The sequence below is a fragment of the Sorex araneus genome, chromosome 10 (genome assembly GCF_027595985.1).
Source record: "Sorex araneus isolate mSorAra2 chromosome 10, mSorAra2.pri, whole genome shotgun sequence".
Classification (NCBI taxonomy): Eukaryota; Metazoa; Chordata; class Mammalia; order Eulipotyphla; family Soricidae; genus Sorex; species Sorex araneus.
In genome coordinates, this window is record NC_073311.1 from 55223924 (window position 1) to 55241834 (window position 17911).

At 47.1% G+C, this 17911-nt stretch overlaps 1 protein-coding gene across 1 annotated transcript in view; it reads right to left on the reverse strand.

The window, feature by feature from the left end:
* Nucleotides 1–17911, reverse strand: part of GUCY2C (guanylate cyclase 2C) — a 60807-nt gene that overhangs the window by 12267 nt on the left and 30629 nt on the right. Inside the window, exons 11-20 of the mRNA XM_004611369.2 lie at nt 17570–17651; nt 13248–13353; nt 12200–12262; nt 10764–10835; nt 10372–10476; nt 7526–7612; nt 5512–5644; nt 3190–3327; nt 2346–2434; nt 1864–1955 (exon numbers count right to left, since the gene is read on the reverse strand). Coding sequence (XP_004611426.2) covers nt 1864–1955; nt 2346–2434; nt 3190–3327; nt 5512–5644; nt 7526–7612; nt 10372–10476; nt 10764–10835; nt 12200–12262; nt 13248–13353; nt 17570–17651 — 967 coding nt within the window. The remainder of the gene's footprint in view (nt 1–1863; nt 1956–2345; nt 2435–3189; nt 3328–5511; nt 5645–7525; nt 7613–10371; nt 10477–10763; nt 10836–12199; nt 12263–13247; nt 13354–17569; nt 17652–17911) is intronic.

The window sequence follows — 17911 nt, forward strand, 5'->3', positions numbered from 1 at the left end:
CTTGAAAAGCAGGTGTTTTGAGGGAAGAGGCTCTTCCCAGTTTGGTGTTCTGGAACATTCCAGGTGGTGCGGGGATGGAACCTGGGCCTCTGGCGTGCAAAGCCCGTGCTCAACCCACTGAGCTCTCTCTCACGCCCTGTTCTTTGTGTGTGTGTGTGTGTGTTGCTTATTTTCTTATTCATATTTTCTGGAATAAAGGGAAAATCTTTCCCTTCCCCCTCCCCCCTCCCCCCCCCACACAAGTACCTCTTAAGAGAACAAGCCAAGAGATACAAACTAAGGAGGCAAAGCTGAGCCTTCTGCTTCCTGCTTTGTCCTTCTCAGAGCTCACACACCCTGGCCAACCTCAGTCTGGGTGATTCTGTTAGCTCCTGTTTTTGGCATATCGAATATGCCACGGGGAGCTTGCCAGGCTCTGCCTTGCGGACAGGGATACTCTCGGTAGCTTGCTGGGCTCTCCAAGAGGGACGAAGGAATCGAACCCAGGTCAGCTGTGTGCAAGGCAAACACCCTACCTGCTGTGCTATCGCTCCAGCGAATATATAATTAATATAATTGCCTTAATATAAGGTAATATAGACTTATTCATGGTTCAGTGTAGGATAACATTGACTTGTCATTTCTCCCTGGCCACAGGGAGCTTTGTTTTATTGGGTTATACCATTCACAGTGCTCCTGAGGCACTGCCATCCCTCTGAGTTTACCTTTAACTTCTCTGTGCTCTACTTCCCCACGGGTTAATCACCTTTACCCCCTAAGCAGTACCTGTGACTTGTAAAGTCAATTTCCTTAGAAATCTCTGGATTTTTTTTTATTTGTAAGTAAAGTGGTGCTTTTCTCCTTTCCCTACGTCCTTTTGCATAGTTAATTCAGAGCAATGTCCTTTTTGTATAGACACAGGAAGACAGTTAATGCTATGTTTTTGAAACTTGGGAGTTAATTGACTCTGAATGATATTCATTCCTGGACATCTGTTTACTGGATGTAAGCCTCAGTTGCCCTTAGTTCCTAGCACCCCAAAAGCAGGGTCCTGACAAAAGATGGGATGGACCCTGGGCAAGCTGTGAGCTACCCTGGCATCCAAACGGGCCAGGCCAAGCACCATAATACTTAACTATATGGTAAGAGAACAGATATGGACAAATTCTGTCATGATCCAAAGAGAAGCAACAGGACAATGACCCTACTTATGGTTAGGAACGGCTCATCTGGCCTGAGCACTGTAGTCTGGGATCTATAGTGAGATGTCCCCGGGAGAGCCATCCTACAAGCTTAATACATCTCTTACTGTGTCCTTACAAAATGGCTAGTATTATTAAGGAGTAGAATTAAGCTGAATGTCTACATGATTGTTGGACTGAGGAAAGGAGAAACACAGCCCTAGGTGCTATTTCCTCCCTTGAGGGAATCTCCTGGCTGCGGGAGATCTTTGTTCTATCTTAGAAGAGCTTCCCCGGAAGGAAGGGCCTTTACATGTGTCGATTGTGTTTTAAATTCTTATCACTGAGATGACCATGTTTTTCACAGACATATTTAGGACTAGAATTTTTTTTTCATTTTAGTATTAAAAAAAGGTCTTCTGAGTCCAAAGCAGATATTCCCAGCATTAACATGCAGGGAGAAGGACCAGGCATCTTTGCCCCAAAATACCTAACTGTCAAGTGATCATTTCCTTGAGGAAATAGTCTATTGACCTCCACAGCATTGAAATGTTTTTGAGGTGGGTGTTATCAACGGCAAGCATTTCTGCTACAACTAGGGATTTCTCATTAAACGAGGCATTCCCACTCTTGTTCCCACAAACGTCAATGAGCATTAGCCACATCTGAAATGAGTGAGGAACAGTAAAGATTTCAGCAATACCCAAAGATCTTGGCCAGAGTCGTCTCAATTTTCTTGAAATCGGGTCTCTTTTCCGGATCTTCCTCCCAGCAGTTTTTGACCAGCAGATACACCTGGAAGACAGAAGGACTGACGGGTCCGTCTTGTTTTCTCCCCTGACAGCACTCACGAGGGCAGGAAGGCTGGAAAGGCATTTGAGCGGGTCTGAGGGACACCACATGTATCCTTCGTAGCACAGAGGTAGAGGACCAAGAGGACTGTGACCATGATGGCAGAGAAGGGACAGTTGTCCCATGCCCCAGGGAATGACAGTTGCCACCAGAAGCTTCTGGAAGAAGCAAGGGGTGGATTCTCCTTGAGGACCTCAGTCAAGAGCATAACCCTGCGGACAACTTGTCTCCAACGCGTGGTCTCCAGTGGGGGAGTGAATTTCCGAGTCTGCGTCTCCCACGTGGGTGGTCTTTGCTGGCAGCACCCCGGGAAAGCCCAGGGGGCGGGCTCACCTCCAGCTCCTTCTCCTCTGCCGTTTCCAGGAACAGATCTGGGCGGAAGGGCTTCACTCCGGTGGAATGTTCCACTCTGAAAATCTTCTCTGAGGGCAGGAGCATATAATTTAAATTCCAAGAAAGAAGATAAGTGACAGCAGCGGGGCCCTGCCTGGGGCCACTACCCCGGGGAGTGCGGACAAGCCTAGCCTGCACCCCAAAGACGGACGGGTGAATGAGCTGCCAAGGGATGACCCAGAAGGTCACCCTAAGGGGAGAAACTCCAAATCAATAATAGTGAATTTTTTTGTTGAAATATTGAATGTAATCAAAGTAAAGTGAAAGTAAAGTGAAATTTACCAGTTACACATGCGGGGTGGGGGGCTGGGGAGGTGGGGGTGGGGGGGGAGGTATACTGTGATTCTTGGTGGTGGACTATGTGCACTGGTGAAGGGATGGGTGTTTGAGCATTGTGTAACTGAGACTTAAACCTGAAAGCTTTGTAACTTTCCATATGGTGAATCAATAAAAGAATTTAAAAAAAAAAAAGAAGGTCACCCTAAGTTCGAACCCTCCTCAGCTTCCTCTGATCCAGACTCGAACCCTGGCTTCCTCACCTCAGCCCCCCCCCCCGCACCCCCGTTAAAAGCTGCCTCTTCTGAGCGAACTGCCTCGGTGGAATGAAATGTCTTGTTTAGGGAGTCCCCTGGAAGAAGTAGTTGAGGGTGAACCCTTCTGATTCTTCCTGGTATTGGAAAGGAAGGGGGAGACGCAAGGAAGATCCCTGAGCAATCCAGACCTCAGAGCACCCCCACATCCGGGCTGCCCCTGAACCCTCGCCCCTCCCCCGCCGGCCTCGTACCGCTCGGGTCCCGGCAGCTGACGGTGTAGAAGGTCTCGTTGCGCAGGATGATCTCCTGGGCGATGACCCCGTAGCTGTACACGTCGCCTTTCTGGGAGGTGCCGGCTTGGCGGAGGTGCTCAGGGGCTGTCCACAGGTCTGTGTGGGGACAGGGGAGAGGCGGAGCTGAGAAGGGCCACCGGCCCCCTCCCTACACCTACCCTTGGGTTAAGGTCCTGGGTTGACTCAGGTCCAGACTCGGGGAGGGTTTGTGCTTGGGCAGAGGACGAGGGGCAGAACACACGTGTCCCTTTGAGGTGGGACAGAGTGAGGCCAGCATTGGGGGAGGTTTGGGGGCAACGATGTCCCTCCAGCTCCTGGAGCAGCACGGGGCAGGGGCAGGGTCAGTAAGTATTTGTGGGACGGGGTCAGTAAACATTTGTGGGACAAGCGTGGTGGAATATATAAGATGGCAGACTTCATGTGACATAAGCCGATGAAAGCCTTTATAAGTACATAACAATAATTATCACTGTCACTGTCATCCTGTTGCTCACCAATTTGTTCGAGCGGGCACCAGTAACGTCTCTCATTGTGAGACTTATTGTTACTGTTCTTGGCATATCCAATATGCATGGGTAGCTTGCCAGGCTCTGCCGTGCTGGCGTGATACTCTCGGTAGCTTGCTGGGCTCTCCAAGAGGGGCGGAGGAATGGAACACGCATCAGCCACGTGAAAGGCGAATTCCCTACCGCTCTACTGTTGCTCCAGCATAACAATAATTATGTTCTATAAATTATTGTGCAGTCACATAAGGCTTCATTTAGGTATATTCTATGTAAGTCTATGACAAGCATATATATAATTATGTATTAATGTAAACATATCTATAAGTATAAGTATATATAAATATTTACTTTTGGTTTTGTTTGGGAGCCAGCAGTACTCAGGGCTTACTCCTGACTCCACACCCAGGGATCATTCCTGGTGGGCTCAGGGAATTCTATGGGAAGTCAGGGGTCAAACCTGGGTTGGTCGTGTGCAAAGCAGATGCCCTACCCACTGTACTATTACTCTGGCCCTGTATACTTAGTCACTTATTGCACACACTGAAGCCAGGAGCCTCACTGCTGTTGTCACAAGGAGCGTGCTGCCACCTCTAAGTCCCCTAGTGTTCACAGATGTGATTGTTTTGGTTCTCAGTTTTCTTTTAAAAATTATGCTTGAGGGGCTGGAGCGGTAGCACAGCGGGTAAGGCGTTTGCCTTGCAAGCGGCCGACCCCGGTTCAATTCCCAGCATCCCATATAGTCCCCTGAGCACTGCCAGGGGTGATTCCTGAGTGCAGAGCCAGGAGTAACCCTTGTGCATTGCCAGGTGTGACCCAAAAAGCAAAATAAATAAATAAATAAATAAAAATAAAAATAATGCTTGAGGGGCTGGAAAGATAGCTCAATGGGGAGGGCGCTTTCCTTGCACGTGGTCAGCCCGGGTTTGATCCCCAGCACCCCAGAGGAATGGAGCCCTGCCAGGAGTGATCCCTGAGTGCAGATCCAGGAGTAAGTCCTCAGCACCACAGGGTGAGGCCCCCAAACAGAACAAAACAAAACAAAACAAAACAAAACAAAAAGGTGCTTGGGGAACTCGAGTGACAGGTCAACAAGCTAAGTGCGTGCTTTGCCTGCCGGCAGCCCGGGTTCCATCTTGGTTACCGCCTGGTTCCCTGAGCACTGCCAGGAGTGACGTCTGGAAGTGGGGAATAGCCCTTGAGCACTGCTAGGTGTGACCTCACACCCGAATTTAGCTCTGAGTCTAGAATTTGGGAGGGCTTTCTGTTCTGGGGGCACTCAGTTCTGTTGTTGTGGCCCAGCTGGAGGAAACTGATGGTCCTGGGTCCCGTCGTGGGTGCTCCAGGCGTCTGGTGGTGCCGAGCCAGCCAGCCAGTGCTGGGGATGGAACCCAGGGCCTTGAGTATGCAGGCAAGGCCAGCCCTGTGGGCGATCTCTCCGCGCCTCCTTCCGTCTTTTACGAAGGAAGAGTTAGCCGAGACCATTTCTAGAATTTCTTACATCTGTAGCCTTGTCTGTGTTTCCGCCTATTTCCCCTGGCACACGCCAGTAGATCCCTCACCATTTCCCCTGCCGTGATGGGCAGAGATGGGGAGATCTGCAGAGGAAACAGGCCCTGAGCACAGAGAGGCTGGGAGCCAGGGCGGGGGCTCCCCAATGTCTCTGCAGACCAAATCTGACTTCCAGCATCGTCGTTTCCCGAATCCCTCCCAGGGAACCGAATTAACAGGTGACAAACCAAGCGGGCAGCCAGGCAAGCTTGAACTCACGACCGACCTTTCTTGGGAGGTAAAATGGTATTGCAGCCGAAATCCGTGATCTTCACAACCATCCTGCTGTCCACCACACAGTTGGTGGACTTCAGGCGGCCGTGGACTTCTGTCTTACTGGAGTGCAGATAGGACATCCCCTGGAGTGACAGGAAAACAAAGACTTAGGGGCTGGAGGGATAGTACAGCGGGGAGGGCATTTGCCTTGCACACGGCTGACCCGGGTTCAATCCCTGGTATCCCATATGGTCTTCCAAGAACTACCAGGAGTAATTTCTGAGTGCAGAGCCAGGAGGAACCCCTGAGCATCACTGGGTGTGGCCCAAAAAGCAAATTAAAAATTAAAAAAAAATAAAAAAGATCCTCTCCCCCCTGCCACCTCCCCACCAATAACCAAAATCAAAGACTTAGGACATTCAGCATCTTCTCATGTTTAAGAAAGAACTGACCTTCTGCAATCACGGACACGTACAGAGCCACACCATCACATTTGAGACCCAGTTTCATTAATTCCTCTCTCTATGTATAATGCCCTGGACTTGCTCCCTGGCATCACAACAAATAAAATAAAAACTAAAAACTAGGGTTTACTGGGAAAGCCTGTAAGCACTTTATCTAGCTTTGAAGTCTGCTTTTAGTGACACAGTGAAAGGCAATTTTCTAAATTTTCTGTTTAGTAATTATATAAAATAGGAAGCAAAAGGTTGATATATTTAGATGTTTTCCTGCTTACCCCTTCATTGATTATTGACCTTGGTCTCTGGCTCTTTGCCACCTCAATTCAAAAATATGAGTAATGAGTTTTTGCCTTTTTTGAAGGAGGTCCTCGGGTAGAGTGTTTTCTAAAATGTAAACTTGAACTGGTCATCCAGTTCAAGTGGAATGTTGCAAGCTGGTTTGAAAGGGAAAGTGCCTTTGGGGGTTGGTTCTTTCCATCTGCCTCCCCTACCCTCTTAGTGTGCTTCCCTCTGGTGGCCAGAACTGTTACTGCAGAATCTAGCTTCCAGCAGGATCACGGGCATGAAAGGTGGCAAAGGGTATATTTCTCTATCATGTAGCAGTTTCCAGATAGACTCTAAGCCGTTGTGACTTTGAGCTGGTGTAGAACTGCATCAAAGAGGGTAGGAGAGACAGTATAGGGGTTAAAGAGCTTTCCTGGCATACAATAATCCCACATTCAATCCCCAAGTACCATGTCCTGGAATAAAACTGGGAGAGACCCTTGAGCACAGAGCCAGGAGTAGCCCCAGAGAATGGTTGGATGGGGTCTAACTTTCCATCCCCCCAGCCCCCAAAGACTACCAAAGAGCTGGTTCTTGGGACTGACCTTTTTTCATTCTTGAAAGAGGGGCTGTTACTCTTCCTCTCGTGCCTGAACTAGAACTATCTAAAAGCATTATTGTCCCTGGTAAAAAAGTACCTGTCATGAGTGTTTTCTATTCCTTTTTTAAAAAAGTAATTGTTTTATATTTAGCTGAATCACAGTGAGATACAGTTACAAAGTTGTTCATGACTGGGTTTCAGTCATATAATATTCCAACACCCATCCCTTCACCAGTGTACATTTCCCATCGCCAATGTCCCCAGTTTCCTTCCCATCCCCTTCCCCCCAATTTTCTATTTTAAAGTTAAGGATTCAGTCATCTTCTCTGCAATTTTATCTGATTTTAATTTTATTTTGATTTTTATTTTATTTTTCATATATTTAATACTTTAAATATATGAAAATGTAAGTTGTAAGCATAAATACAGTATCAAAAAGACATGCTTTCTATACTGTGTTTTTTCAAAATGTAGAAATGAATAATCTTCTCAAAAAGCCAAAATGGAATATTTGCCTGTAGTGGCCTCACCTTCAGTACACACAGGATTTCATAAAACCCCCAGGAGCCCTCGGTCACTGGTGCTGTCCTTCTCACCAGCTCACAGGCAGGTAGGGACAGTGATACCAGAGTCTGGACAGCTTGGCAGATGTTCTCACGTGAGTTCGTGAGGGGCTTCTGTGTCTGACAGTTTCTTACCTTTGCAATGTCATACAAGACGGAGATCTTAAACTCCCAGTCCATGAACGTGCCATCAGGGTAGGAAATTGTGTCATTTAATACCTCCTGCACAGGGGGAAGGAATGGAGGATGAGTAACTACAAGGTGGGGCACAGTGGAGACTTTTACAGCACCCCAGGTGAGATGCATTTTAATGCCCTTTGAAGCAACTGTTGAGGGCTTTGTTGGGTCAGGAAGAAGAACACTTTGAAACCAAAATCGCCACCATGCCCCCGCTGGACTCCATTGTCTTGGTATGGACCTCACAAGAAATTAACCTGCTGAAAATTCAGGTATTCGGGATTTGTAACTGAAATCTTCAGGTTTTTTTTTTTTTCAGAGTCAGGATGAGCTACTTCCTCCTGTCTCCCTGTACTTCTGGAAGACCTAGCAGTCATGTCCACACCCCAAAGCTGCCACCCAGTTTAAAAATCAACTCCAGATGTTCCTTCCGATAAGCATTTTAAACTTTCTGACACCTCAGACTCTACAAAGAAGTAGTAGCACACCAAATAGGAGAAGGCAACCAATCTTTTAAAAAAACAAACACAGAGGCTTAATTTCTAACAACATCTTAGTAATCTCTCTACAAGGATTTAATGAGCTATAACAATTCATCAGTCCATGGTTGGAAGTCTGCCTCAAGTGCTGGGGGAGAAGGCAGTTGGGATAGAGAAGGGATCACTATGACAACGATAGCTGGAAATGATCACTCTGGATAAGAATGGTGTGCTGAAAGTAGGTAAAGGGAAAAAACATGACAACTTCTCAGTATTTGTATTGCAAACTATAATGCTCAAAAGGAGAGAGAAAAAGAAGAAAAGTGTCTGCCATAGAGGCAGGCTGGGGGTGTGGTGGGGGGGAGGTGCAGAAGGAAACTGGGGACATTGATGGTGGTGGTAAATGTACACTAGTAGAGGGAATTTTGTATAACCAAAAACTCAATCATGAATAGTTTTGTAATGGTGTATTTCATGGTGATTCAATAAAAAGAATTTAATAATAGGAGAAGAAGAAGAAGAAGAAGAAGAAGAAGAAGAAGAAGAAGAAGAAGAAGAAGAAGAAGAAGAAGAAGAAGAAGAAGAAGAAGAAGAAGAAGAAGAAGAAGAAGGAGGAGGAGGAGGAGGAGGAGGAGGAGGAGGAGGAGGAGGCAAGCTCCTTGTGGCATATTCGATATGCCAAAAACAGTAACAAGTCTCACAATGGAGACGTTACTGGTGCCCACTCGAGCAAATCGATGAACAACGAGATGACAGTGCTACTCTGTCACTAGCCCTAAAATACCCCCAAAGCATTAAAGTGAGACCCACTTTGTGGACATGGGAACGGAGGCCAGGTAAAGATTCCAGCTGGTGCCTGTGCCGGCCTGGAGAGGGCCGGACCCCGCGGGAGAAGAGAAACTTCAGCAGAACCAAAGGCCGGGCTAAGGACAGTAAGGAAACCACCAACACCCTAGAGCTCTTCCTCTACTGCAACACTCTGATTAACTCACGTCTGCAGAAAACTCCGGGCCAGGACAATTTGGAGAATTTCCTTATAGAACTCTGTCCCAAAGCCATTCGGGCTCTCTGCTCTGGAGAAGCCTACATTCACTCTGGGACACATTCATTCATTCATTCATTCATTCATTCATTCATTCATTCTCTCTCCCTCCCCCTCCCCTTCCTCCCTCCCTTTCTCTTCTCTGTCTCTGTCTCTGTCTCTCTCTGTCTCTCTGTCTCTCTCTGTCTCTCTGTCTCTCTCTCTCCTCCTTCCTTCTCTTTGTAATCTCTAAATATAATTGCTCTACTTCTTTTTTGTAAGGAAGGTGATATTCCTAGAAAACCCAGATTTTTCCAGATTTGGAGGCTGATTATCCTTTCCTGCAAGGAGCCATTCTTTGCTCCTCGCTGAGAAAAGGTGACAAGGGGACACGTTCCCATCCTGGGTAGATTGCGTGGGACTCAGAGGCAGTGGGTGGGGCTGTGAGGGGCTGGTGAGGCCGAGGTCTGCACTGCGCAGGGCAGACTGTCGCAGCCCTCAGCTTCCCTAGGCACTAAACCATTTCAGCAATGCCGTGCCTGTTTCACGCTAGAACTGTCTTAAACCAATGTTTATACACAGTGCGTCAAATTCACTAGTAAGACTGCTTTTCCTCCCATCCCAAAGCACTCACTATTCACGTTTATTCATCTTTTTACTCAAGTCTATACTACGAAATAATTTTGGTTTATTATTATTATTTTCCTATTTTTGTCAAGGCACTGTGATTCCTCATAGTCTTACTGATACAGATTTGTGCATACAGGGTTCTGAGTCCACACCCCCATCAGCCTCAAGTTTTATCTCCAATGACCCACGGACCCTCCTGTCTGTTCTCCATCACCCCTGTTGTGGCAAACTCAGTCCTGTAGGTCGATTCCCAGGGTCTATTGCCTTTATCCGCTTGTTATTGCCTTGCTGAATTTCATTTCTCTGCATCCCACATATGAGATCAGTCCTCTGTATTTATCCCTCTCCTGACTATTATACCAGCATAACACCCTTTAGTTCTGTTCACATGACAGCACATTGCACGATTTCCTCTTTTATCTTAGAGCAGAGCAGTATTCCATTGTGTACATATACCATAATCTCTTAATTCACTCATCTGTTCCTGAAGTCTATTATTTGTAAAAATATATATATATAATAAAAATAATGGACAAAATTGGAGTAATCAAGCTTGGGAAGCACAGATTAACTACCAACTTTTCCTGATGAAACTATTTCTCTGCATTCATACTTTGGAATTTGGGCTATGTATATTTTCCCATAAAGTGAAATTTGGAAATGTGAGTCCTCACCCGGAGGGACCCTCTCTCACAGTACTCGATCACCCCGAAAATCATGGATTCGAGCTTCACGGTGCCATAGAACTTGGTTAGGTTGTAGTAGTCCATCTGCAAGAGCTGAGAGAAGGTGTTATGTATTAATCAGAATCAGTCAAATTCACTCAGAACCATCAGGATAATCAGAACTAATCAGATTTAATCTTAATACGACCAGAACCATTTTCTAGGACAGGCTAATAGATTTCCAGCATGCTTCCCACCATCAAACCTCTGGACATAATTTTCAAGCACACCTCGTCATTTCTTGGCCTGGGGGCTTCTCTATGGCACTCACAACAACATCCACTCCCCCATGGGCCCCGTGTTTAGAGAAGGAAGATGGGGTGGGGGTAAGGGTGACATACCTTGTTCAACTCGATCTTCTGCTTTTCCGTGAAATTGCCGTCTTTGTGCTTGAGGTCCTTCAGAATCACTCTCTGCAGAGACCAGTAAAGGGGAGAGATGGGGGGGCATGAGCACTCCAGTGTGTGAGATGGGGGGGGGCATGAGCACTCCAGTGTGTGAGATGGGGGGGAGGCATGAGCACTCCAGTGTGTTTCAAAGATTCCTTCACACGCCTGTCTTCCCTCTGCTGTGAGCCACCGAGAGCATGGTGGCATGAATTAATATCTATTTCCTGGTGCCTAGTAGCTGGAAGAGGTACACTTGGGTTTGGTCTTGGAAGGAAGAAAGAAGGAAGGAAGAAGGGAAGGAAGGTGGGAAGAAAGTAAGGAATGAAGGAGGGAGGGAGGGAAGGAAGGAAGGAAGGAAGGAAGGGAAGGAAGAAAGAAAGAAAGAAAGAAAGAAAGAAAGAAAGAAAGAAAGAAAGAAAGAAAGAAAGAAAGAAAGAAAGAAAGAAAGAAAAGAAAAGAAAAAAGGAAGGAGGAAGGATGGAAGGAAGGAAGGAAGGAGGAAAGGAGGGAAGGAAGGAAGGAAGGAAGGAAGGAAGGAATAAAGGTAGGAAGGAAGGAAGGAAGGAAGGAGGAAAGGAAGGAAGGAGAATAGGAAAGGAAAGAAGGAGGGTAGGAAGGGAAGAAAGGAGGGAAGGAAGGAGAAAGGGAAGGAGGGAAGGAAAGAAGGAAAGAGGAAAAGAAGGAAGGAAGGAGGGTAAGAAAGGAAGGAAGGAGGAAAGGAAAGGAGGATGGAGGAGTGGAGAGAAGGAAGGAGGGAAGAAAGGGAAGGAAGGAGGGAGGGAAGAAGATGGATGGAGGAAAGGAGGGAAGGAGGGAGGGAAAGAAGGAAACAAGGGAAAGAAGGAAGGAAGGAAGGAAGGAAGGAAGGAAGGAAGGAAAGAAGGAAGGAAGGAAGGAAGGAAGAAAGGAAGGAAGGAAGGAATAAAGGTAGGAAGGAAGGAAGGAAGGAAGGAAGGAAGGAAGGAAGGAAGGAAGGAAGGAAGGAAGGAAGGAAGGAAGGAAGGAAGGGAGAAGAAATGGAAGGAAGGGAGGGAAGGAGGAAGGAAGGGAGGGAGGGAGGAAGGGAGGGAAGGAAATGGAACCGGGGAGCAGGGCGAGAGGCAGGAAGGCGCTTCTTAAGGAGGCAGTCACACCCCCACGCTAGGCCAATCACAAACTCTGGCTGCCTGGGCTGTTCTGAATCTCTTGTTTCTTTTCCTTCCCACAATCCAAACCACTGTACACTCCTGTTTGTCCTCTGCGAGACCCACAGCACGCTGCAAAAGTTCCGGAACAACCCTAGGCGCACTGTGGCCCGGCCCTCGCACTGGCCACTGGGCGCTGGGCAGCGAGGAGGAAGAGGCCGAGAAGATGCAGAGCGATTGCGCAGAGCTGCGGGGACCAGTCACCTTCTTGTCGTATTTGCACTGCTGAAGTCTCTGGATTGTGTCTCGTCTTTTGTCATCGTCAATCTGCCACAGGAAAAAGCTAATTAATTCCAGAAGCTTCTAGTCTGGTCCCATTAGTAAGGGCAGAGCAGCTCTGCCTGGTACCATACCTCGCCCACCACCTTCCTCGGGGTTACCTGGCTCTGTGCGGGGGGCTCCAGCCGAGAGGCTTGCAGGGAAACACCAACCCGGCCCCTGTCCTCTCCCGGGCCCTCCGTCACCGCCTTCTTGCTAGGGCCACTCTCAGCTTAGCTCTGGGCTTCCCTCTCGGGCATCAGGTCCAGTGGACACGCAGCATTCGATTTATCATCCTTCTCCCCCACTTCTCCCTGCCCCCTTCCTGTTGGGACTCTGCTGGCGGCTGTAAACAAACACCCTTAGGAGGGCGCGTTGTGTCTTTGGGTCTCAAACTCAAACCCCAAAGAGCAAACGGTAACTGGGCAGGTGAGGACCCCGTCCAGGGGTTCTAGGTGAGGGACGGGGCAGCCCCATCAACCTTGGGTCACTCCAGAGTGGCTGGACTATCTGGCTTGTCCAAGGATGCTGATCAGTGGATTTATCTCTGCCACGGAGTTCCTTGGTAATTAATTTTAGGATTTTACTATTGAATGTATCCTACACGCATGCGCATAAAGCATCCCTATTCCTGTAGCTAAAAACGCAGCTCTCAGGTACTTTGACTTGATATAAAGACAGACAAAAAGTTGAGAAGTACCACAACCTTCAGTTTGATTCTCATGAAAACCTGGACTGTTTTATATTTATGAAACACTGCCTCACAGGGAAAACTGGGACTGTGGGGGACATCAGTCCTCTTGAGCACTGAGTGGGAGCCCACACAACGCAGATACATCCTCCCTCTCCCCCTCTGCCCCAGCTGTGAGGCAGCACAAACACGGCAACTTCCGTTCCACAACGTCTGTAATAAACGTCTACTGCCTCAGAAGACCATCTGCCAATGGGAAGAAAACTAGTCTTCCAGGAAGAATGTTGGAGGGTCCCACCTTACCTTGAGGCTGACGGGGTTGGTCTCATTGGTCTCCAGGGGCAAGATATGCTCAGGAGGAATGTGGGACCACTTTTTCTGCCGGCGTTCATTCTCTCTTCGGTACTTTCTGGAGAAAGGGAGAGGAAGCAGCTCACGGCTCTGACGAGTCCTTGCACTGTCCAACTTGGGAACGCAGGAGCCACTAGCCCAGAGTTTGGGGACTCTCTTCAGGGCTTGAGCCAGCCAAATGTGGGGTGTCCTGCTCCCCAGAATGGTGAGGGATGCCCGCTCAGGGCTCACCAGGGGCTCCCGAGAGTCTGATTCACTGCCTAGGGCCTCCCTTCACTGTTCTTGAGAAACCCAAGTGGTGATGGGGCGGTGAGGAAGAGAGAGAACATGTAAGCAGATGCCCTGCAGAGAAAGAGCAGTTGGTCCTACACTACCTGAGGAGACAGACACGGATTCCAACTGGGCCTTAAAAAAAAATCAACGTGTTCAAAGATTGACCAAGGGGACTGGAGAGAGAGTTACAGCAGGTAGGGCCCTTGCCGTACACCCTATTGTTTGATCCCCCACATACCATCTGGTCCCCTGAGCCTGCCACGAGTCATCCCTGAGTGTAGAGCCAGGAGTAAGCCCCGAGCACTGGCAGGTGTGGCTCAAAAAAAAAAAAAAAAAAAACCAACCATAAAACAAAACAAAACAACAACAACAAAAAAGAGAAGCACAGACAAGTGACCTCACAGCCCTTAGGATTTAGAATGGCAAAGTTGGGTCAGAGCGATGGTCCAGCGAGTAGGGTGTTTACCTCCCACACGGCCAACCTGGGCTCCACCTCTGCATCCTGTATAGGCCCCTGAGTATCACCAGGAGTATTTCTGGGTACAGAACCAGGAGGAACCCTAAGCATCCCTGGGTGTGGCCCAAAACCAAACAAACAAAAAATTTAAATGGCAAAGTTTTCTAACTGGTTTTCCCCAAATATATAACTCCTCTGGGATTCCTGGAATGTGGGAGTGTCACAGGAGCGCAAATATTGTCAAACTGCTCCCCAAAGTGGTGGCCCCAATCCACCCTCTAGGATGAGAATTTTTCTTTTCTCCATATTCCTCAACATGTTGGTGATTGTTAAACTGTTTTGCCATCATTCTGAGTTTTACTATTGATTACCAGGGAGGTAAATATCATCCTTCCAATATTTTCTAGTTATTTAGAAAATAATTAGAATTATTTAGAATAGTGTGTTTCCTAGTTTTGTCCAGATTTCTATCACATCATTTGTATTTCCTTAACTTACATAAATTCCTTAGATGTTTTCTGAAAATATAAGTGATTTTTGCATGGCAAATACCTTCTAGGCTGTTGCTTATTTTAACTTTGTTGAAGAGAAAGTTTGGTATAATTTTGCCAATTGGCCTGTATTTATTCTATGATTTTTTTCCCTCTCAACAGAAATACTTTTCAAAATGCCAATTTCTTTTCATTCCTTCTAAATCTCAGAGGCTGAATTTTCACATTGAAGTCTATTCCGCAGGAGACGAGTCTACTTTTGGTCAGTTTCAGGAAGGATTTCAGTTTTGTTTTGTTTTTTTCTTGTCCCAACCACATTCCCCAGCTGCCTTGTAATGCCACCTTAACCTTTTGTGTATCTAACTTCAGAAACTTCTTTCCAGAGCATCTATTTATGCCTCAGTTTATTTCCATTTTGTTATTTGACAAATTCCTTTTTACCTCCCCAAGGTTATTCAGGACGCCTTTCTTCTTGTCCCCTAAGCAAAAAACGGTAAATAGCATTGGCTGGTGATTATGACTCTAGGGCACAGAGGCAATCCGTTGTGTAGCGTGGAAGTTTCCAGGCTCTCATCTTTGTATCCCAGGAGTCTTCTGACTCTAGTTCTTGGCAACAAAACCAAGCATGATCCTTACTGATTGGGGGATGCCATTTTTGCATAGTCTTTGAAATGGGACACTAAGAATCACAGCCCTGCCAGACCCTGCTGTGACACAGATCACTCTGACCTATATGAAGCCCTGTCTGTTCTTTCATGCTTAGCGGGTGGGGGGCCGGGGAGGGAATCCTGCTTCTGTCTGTGACTTACGACTTAGCCCTATGAGGAGCTGATACTATTTGGAAACGGTTCCTGAGGGTCAACAGCCACATCTTGTGATTTGTTGCTCTCCTCTCCCCAGAGTGAGTAAACACCACACACTGTAAAACAGTTGGCTGTGGGCAGCAGTCTTAGGAGCCAGTCCCGCCTTCAGATTAAGAACACTTCCTCTCCTGATATCATCTCACACCACAGAGACTGGCCCACATCCCCAAAAACAAAAGCAACCGGTGTTGGCGTGGATGTGGGGAGAAAGGGACTCTCCTTCACTGCTGGTGGGAATGCCGACTGGTTCAGCCCTTTTGGAAAACAATATGGACGATTCTCAAAAAGTTAAAAATTGAGCTCCCATTTGACCCAGCAATACCACTCCTGGGAATATATCCCGGAGAGGCAAAAAGGTATAGTAGAGATGACATCTGCATTTCCATGTTCATTGCCGCTCTGTTCACAATAGCCACAATATGGAAAAAACCAGAGTGCCCGAAAACAGATGATTGGCTAAAGAAACTCTGGTATATTTACACAATGGAATACTATGTAGCTGTCAGGAAACATGAAGTCATGGAATTTGCATATAAGTGGATCAACATGGAAAGTATCATGTTGAGTGAAATGAGTCAGAAAGAAAGAGACAGACATAGAAAGATTGCACTCATATGTGGAATATAATGTAACTGAGAAGTACAAGTTGGCAACGATGCAACTTCTGGCAGATATCTCTCTGGACTTAGTTACTAAAATACTAAATTACAGAAACCCAAAACTGAGAGGCCGCTAAGTGTGGTCACTCGACCTCATACCTCTTCATCCTCAGCAATGGAAAAAAAATTATCTAATGCTTCCTTTTCAGCAGGTCTGACTTTAGGGGAGAGACTCTCCAAACAATAATAGTGAGTTTTGTTGAAATATTGTATGCAATTAAAATGAAAGTAAAGTGAAATTTATTAGTTACACAGGCGGGGGGGGGGCTTAGGGTGGGGGGGCTAGGGGTGTGGGGGGGTTTGGGGTGTGAGGGGGCGGGGTGGAGCTATACTGGGATTCTTGGTGGTGGAATATGAGCACTGGTGAAGGGATGGGTATTCGAGCATTGTATAACTGAGATTTAAACCTGAAAACTTTGTAACTTTCCACATGGTGACTCAATAAAAAATTAAAAAAAAAAAAAAGAACACTTCCTCTCCTGGAGAAACCCCGATGGACAAAGAGCCAGGATCTCTCATGATATCAAAGACAGGGACAGCTGACCCCAGGGCGGGACACAGAGAACCCTGCTGTGTGACTTGGACAAGTAAAGGGGGGCTCCTGATCACTGGGTGGGACAGAAAATGGGGTGTGTTTCACCATGCAGGTTAGGACTGCGGTATTGGCCCTTTGCTGTCTGTTCAACCATCTCTGTACTGTGCCGTGTGTCTGGCACTATGCCGGGTACTTCCAAGTGCCCATCTTGGGTGGGACAGTTCATGGAGCTGATGGTCAGGATACTTGTGTGCTACAATTGTACCGACCTGATGCAGTGATACCAGCTCACCCCTCTGGCTTGGAGTGATGATAGCTAAGCTCTCACCACCACCACCACCACCACCACCATCCCTGGCTGCTAGAACATTACTTGATTCAGGACTTTGAAATTTCTCACAATATGGGGCCAGATCAATCAATCAATCAATCAATCAATAAAGCAGGTAAGGTGTCTGCCGTGCTTGTGTCTGACCCGGGTTCAATCCCTGGCACCCCATAGGGTCCCCCGAGTACCACTAGGAGTGATTCCTGAGTACATAGCAAGGGGTAAACGGTAAACCCTGAGCATTATCAAATGTGGTACAAAACTAAGAGAGAGAGGAAGAGAAAGAGAAACAGAGAGAGAGAGAGAGAGAGTTCTCAGAATGCACCAATCAAACAGCACAGGTGGTTGTTTTCCTTATAAAACCCCTACCAAAGGGTTGCACCTCACTGCCCTCCTTATTTAACTCTATAAAGCAGTCGTGGTGAAACTGCTAAAGCTAAGTCACTGAATCATAGGTTTTAAAATGATAAAATTTGGAAAATAATATTGACTGAGCTTTGATTCTGAGATCTCCACCCCACAGCTCAAACACAGCCCAAGTTTTTGAGACAGAATCAAAACATCACAATCGTAGAGCTATACGGGTACCTTCTTCGGTACAGTAGCAGCATTTGCAGGGAGCAGACCCCTCTTCCCTGCCCCCCACCCCTCCCTGATTGCAGTGGTACCCCAGCACCAGGAGAGCGATGAGCAGGAGCAAGACCACGGTTCCTGTGAGGGTGAAGACGGCGATCAACAGGGCTTGAGGGCCTGTGGTACACACAACAACAAGAAGCACAACAGTGAGAACTGGGGGGACGAGATTAAAAGAATTTCAAAAATTCTGATATAATTTGAGGGAGAGAAACGGGGAAATCCTTCATTAATCTCTTCATTGGTAACAGAGGCCCTGGGGTGTGGGAGGAAAACTGTGTGGGAAGGGCCCGAGGAATGACTTAATTTCAACTTTCCTACTGTGGATATCCTGCTTCTTACTTTGGGGCATCACTCAAGGTTTCAGAACAGTTCCT